General features: G+C 42.6%; 1 protein-coding gene across 1 annotated transcript in view; it reads right to left on the reverse strand.

Moving 5' to 3' along the window:
* LOC109279732 (killer cell lectin-like receptor subfamily F member 1) overlaps positions 1 to 5,695 on the reverse strand; it is a 14,577-nt gene that overhangs the window by 4,609 nt on the left and 4,273 nt on the right. Inside the window, exons 2-5 of the mRNA XM_019474444.1 lie at positions 3,636 to 3,713; positions 2,380 to 2,478; positions 1,436 to 1,576; positions 263 to 414 (exon numbers count right to left, since the gene is read on the reverse strand). Coding sequence (XP_019329989.1) covers positions 263 to 414; positions 1,436 to 1,576; positions 2,380 to 2,478; positions 3,636 to 3,713 — 470 coding nt within the window. The remainder of the gene's footprint in view (positions 1 to 262; positions 415 to 1,435; positions 1,577 to 2,379; positions 2,479 to 3,635; positions 3,714 to 5,695) is intronic.

Here is a 5,695-nt window from a genome sequence, read left to right on the forward strand (position 1 = left end):
GTGGGAAGTCCCCAGCATTTCCTCCTCCAGTTCAAAACTGCTCTGGCTTCCACACTTGCATCTCTTGTGCTTCTCCTCTTCAGCTCTACTCTGTTGACCCTCTGCAAAACAAGCTCCTGTGTGTAGAGTCAGACGCTCTGCACTTGGTGGGGGCTCTTGCTTGCCTGCATGTACACCTGACATCTGGGCCATGTTCACTTGGTGAAATGATTGGCTAAGGCAGATGCCTGTCAGACAATTTTAGGGCTGCTGCAAGACTCACCATCTCAATTTCATCTTCAACGACAAGAAGCTGGGATTTCCTGGCCAGACAGTTATTCCGGCTCTCATCCCAGCTTACAGCCTCCTCAGAGAAGTAGTAACATCTCCCCCTGTGTAGTTGCCACCCTGGAGGACACAGCTCGCATGTTGTTCCTGTGGGTGGAGAGAGGGAACCATTAGCTCGTACCGTGACTTGTTCCAGTTGCCTTGTAGCATTTTATGTTCATGTGCCTGGCTGGCTGGTCCAAAAGCGGCCAGTCCCCACTCCCAAGCATGTGTTCGCTGGGTGTGGAGAGAGGTTTGAAGTCTCCAGTGCCGCTCCCCTCCTCAGCTTCCCACTCCCTTGCCGTGGTGCTATGCACTTCTGCACTCCCACTGCACATCATCGGGCTCTCTACCTGCCTGTGCACCTGCCCGGTGGAGAGCACTGGGAGGACCTAGAGGGCTGCAAAGACACTTTTCCTCCTCCCACATGCAGCCCTTGTGAGGAGACACCGTGCGATGTGACGTGATGTGGAGTGTGTGGATTTAACACATGATGTGACCGGAAAGCACAGCTACTTAAATGACGTTCAAACTACATCCATGGAGCTGGAGAAGGAACTCTGTTAAATAAGGGGACCACTGCTGTTCCCACGTCTACTTCCCATTTCACTCAGAGCATCTGGGAGGAACGTCCCCTGCATTTTCTGTCTTGGCTTCCTCTAATGTTTCAAAGTAACATCATTACAATCAATCCTTAGAAAAGCATTAATATTTGCCGACAAACAAGAGATCCACAATAAAAAGACCAGGAAGGTCTTCCCCTGCCTGATCCTTGCAAAAGGCTAGGAAATCTAAATTCCCTCCCACTCTTTGTAAACAATTATTTTCTGGAAAGTGTTCTCCAGGACAAGGGGAGGATGTACGATATATGGCATTTCTGACAGCAGCTCCTGGCAGAAAGAAATGCAAAGAAAGTACTGGAAACTGTTTATGCCGAAAGAGGAGCAAAACTATTGTCATTAAAATGTTAGTTTAGATCCTGGCATCACTTCTATGCAGGAACACCATGCTCCCTGGCTAGTACCAGTGATTTCCCATAAATTGCAGGTGTCATGGAAATGGGAACAGAGACAACAGAAGTGCGCACACAACACGTCCTCTATGCTGTGGAAGGACTAACTTCCCTCACCCTGTCCGTCTTCACACAGTTCCTCCATGAGCCATTTCAGGAGCACTGCCGAGACAGTTTTCTCTGAAGAAATGTGATCACCAGTGCTATTTAGACCATACTGGGACGAACTTTCCGATTTTCCTGCTCTGCCCTTCAAAACTTGAACAACAACAAAAAAAAGAGATTATGGTTAACAACAGGTCACGGAAATGTAGTCTTTGTATCCACTGCTACACTGTGAACGTGAGGATATGTGTGCGTGTGTATGCATTGAGGCGGGTATACACACTCAGTTATGAGCATACTCGGTGAGTATAACTGTCTGGCAAAGGGTGTAGCTGCTGAATAATATGAACAGTACAGGAAAAGAAAATAAGTTTGTAATTTTTGATAGTTGGATATATAAAGAATACACAATATTTTGGTGAGATTTTAGGGAGGGTTGGGAGGTACATGTTTTTTTGAAGTTTTTCAAGACTGTTTTCTCTCAGGAAATTAATATCTTCTCTGGAACAGTTCTTGTATAACTGGAGCATGCTGTGGATTATGCTATTACTAGTACTTCAGAAATGATCTGAAGTCTGATTTTTATTTTATTTGTTCAAACCTACAAAGTAATTAAGTGAAATGGTCTCAAAGTAGCATCATAGATGCAACTTTTAACTTGTAAGTCAGGAAGGCCAAATGTTTTGATTGTTATAATGATTTAAATCTGCTTCTACAGCCTTTCAGCATCACTGATGACAAGGTAGACTGCAGCAACTCCCCTTCATCTGCGCTATATATATTAAATGACAGGCAGCAAATGTTCCCTTTGGAACGCTACATTTATTTTCCTGTATTTGTGTATAACTTGACACCTTTAATGCAACACTAAGGGAATTTTTCTTTTGGCATCACTGTTTGTGAGGTTTAAATACGTCTGCAACAAAGAGATGAAGCGGATGGTAGGATCTACTCACATTGCTTGGCTAGCACGGCTATGACACCCAGCAGGACAAGCACAAGGACTCCCAGGACCAGCGCCACATAGAACCAGGCTGAGCGCCCGTGTCGGCAGCCTGGAGGGAGGCAGAAGGAAGAGCGGCTTAAGGTCTTTGTACTATTAAAATTAACACTACCTTTATGTATGCCAGTTTCTTACGTGAAAACAACAGAGAAATCGTCTGCCTAAAATCAGTCTGCTCTTTGAAGTACGCGGGGACATTTTACTTATTAAAAATTTGCATCCATTTTGCATACATGAAAGTGAAATCGAAAGATCGTTTTGTCAGATAGAGCAAGTCATTTTCAATCGATCATTCCATTAAGAATTCTCTTTCTCCTTTGAGTTAATTTTTTCAAGCATTGCCTCCTCCCACCTACCCACCCACACCTTGCAAGACCCTGCAGAGCAATTCAGGGAAAGTATCAGGGATGGTCTGTGGTATGTTCCTCCTCTCTGGTCACACTCTCCTGTGTTAACGAGCCTGTCATGGCTGAAAGCTAACTTACCTGAATGCATAGAAAAGGCAAAAAATCCCATACCGACACCATAGCACAGTGACATATATCTGTCCAAGCATCTCTCCAGCTGTTTGGCATTCATCAGCTCATGAGAGTGAAACACTCAGGAAGAGGCAGGACCCGAGGAATTTGGGGGTCAGGGTGCCATTCCCACAAGCCACAGAGTTGCGCTTTCATAACTGCTGGTTTCCTGACCTTGCCTGCGTGAGATGAGCAACTGTCCCATTCTCCGGCTGCCTGAGATGTATTTTGTAACGTTCCCTTTCAGCTCACAGCGTTCTGTGGGCCTGACCTTGTCTGGCACATGTCCTTCAGTACAGAGAGGGTGGCGATCATCCACGCACTGGCTGCACATGGAGAGCTGGGTATTACGCTACTTCCAAAGCCAAATGTGTCCCTGTGACTGTTCCTGCAGAGGCACTTACAGGAGGGTTCCTAAAAAAAAGTGTGGAATTTTACTTTCCTTTGCTAAATTTTCAATGTGGCGCACAAAGGCATTTTTAAAAACTATTTTAAAAATGTCTTTCAATATTATTTTTACAAGGAAAGTGTGTAATCTGAGAACCCAGTGGAAAAAACATGCGAAATGATAAATCAGTTCTTTATTGAGACATTGTACGTAAAGACTCTTGACAACAGGTTTTACTGTTGGGTAATAGGAAAGACTAAATCTATAATTAGTAACCAACAACCAAACAAAATAGCACACTACCAGAAGCGGAAGTCTCTGATCTCCTGCTCCCTTTGGCTTTCGGATTCACGCGCAGCTCAGCGTATGTGATCGTGTTTCCTGTAAGGAATAGGGAAATGCTGACATTTGTGGTTGTGTAAGCCATTAAATGGAGTAACAATAAAGATTTACATAGAAGACTGAGTCTGTATAAAAAGGGGCATGTGTTTCCACAGCTGCTAGTTCAGCTTTTCTTTTTTAAGAAACAACAGGCAGGATGATGACTTATCATTTCCTGCTGCTGTCAGGAAGTAACTAAAAGCCTCCTCCATAATCTTTGCTTGAACTACTTGGGTCCTGTGTGGCTGGACCAGGAGGCAGACAGACTGAAGGATGGGTAAGACCTGGGTACTATCCATAGCAGACGTCCCATTTGTTGCTAAGCCATCTCGGGAGGTATCAGAGGCGCTTAAGGGGCATCAGAGCCATGACAGCTTCGTGGAGCAGGGAGACCCCCAAGGGAAAACTGCCACTCAGAGAAATGCTTCTGCAGCAAAGTGATTCTTGGGGACATTCCTGACTTGTGCCTGTTTATGCCAGGATATCACGTGATCCCTGTAAGAGCAGAGGAATGGACCTGATGGTTGAAGACAGATGCACGTTGCCAGAACAAAAAAAAAAACCAAACCATTAAAATAGCATGGTGTGAGTTAGATGCACATGGATTCTTTCTGAACGCATTTTCAATTTTGTTTGAGCTGGGTATTTTGTAGAGCTACTGGCTAGTTTTATGGAAAATATTTGGACCTTTGATAGACTGATCTTCTTTCCACAAATGGTGAGATTTTATCAATCTGAATCAAGAATAAGCTTCTGTGCTACAGCCTTAGTTTGTGATCACTGGGGCTTTTAAAAAGAAGTAAGCCATTTGTGTTGTATAAAATCTCACTGATCAGGGAAAAACTTGGCAGAAGAAGAGAGTCTTATTAGGCTAAAATCAGGTAGAATTTGGTATGAGAATTGCTTGAAGTGTGGAGAGGTTTTACAGTAAGAAAACTACTGAGGACCGGAATAAACCTTTGCATAAGGTTTATTCATACAGGTAAGATGTTCTATGCTTTAAAGAACCCGACCTAATACACTTTGCTACCTTTGCATGTTTATTCATACAGGTAAGATGTTCTATGCTTTAAAGAACCCGACCTAATACACTTTGCTGTTTGATTTATTACAATTTATTAGTTCAATGAACTACAGAAAATTTGTAAATTATATTTAACTCTATAAATAAGTAACTGTTCTCAAAAAGAAATGCTTATTCGACCTAATACACTTTGCTGTTTGATTTATTACAATTTATTAGTTCAATGAACTACAGAAAATTTGTAAATTATATTTAACTCTATAAATAAGTAACTGTTCTCAAAAAGAAATGCTTATAAAAGTTTTTCTTCTTAGAACGTAAATATTTTTCAAAGAAGAAGAATCAGGACTTTCAAACTTTTAAATGCACTGGCCTTATAAATGGAGACACTTCTTCTAAGACACATACTTTAGAAAAATCTGCTACTGTTACTAAATATTTTCGCTCTCAAATAAAGATCCAGTCCTTTAAAGAATATCTCTCACACTGTATGAAAAAATTATTACCCACACAAACTGAATTATTTAAAAAAGAGGATTGCTTCTATTACAGCGTGTGTTGGCACATGATCATTTGAATGCGAAGTCCTCAGAAGTCAGCAAGTGGTTTTAAAATACCATGTAAACTTAATTTTGCAGGATGCTTACACACCCTTACCTAGTTTAGCAACAAGGAGCCTTAGTACTAGGTGGAGATCTCTGTCACTTACTAAAACTGAAATTTCACTTCATTTCTGTATGCAAATTAAGTGCAGAAAGAAATCTCTCTTTACTGGAAGCTTCTACTTTCTGATGTGCGGATAGGGAGTGCTTCTGGTAGGTCATTCACGCCGAAGAGTCAGGCTTTACAGCCATCGGGCTCTTGCGATCAGCTGGACACCGTGCTGAATGTGAGGCCACGGTGCACCCTCACATCGCAGCTCGTACAAGTCGCCAGCGGGGCTGCGTTAGGAGACCCC

This window comes from Aptenodytes forsteri, unplaced genomic scaffold (genome assembly GCF_000699145.1).
Source record: "Aptenodytes forsteri isolate BGI_AS27 unplaced genomic scaffold, ASM69914v1 Scaffold73, whole genome shotgun sequence".
NCBI lineage: Eukaryota > Metazoa > Chordata > Aves > Sphenisciformes > Spheniscidae > Aptenodytes > Aptenodytes forsteri.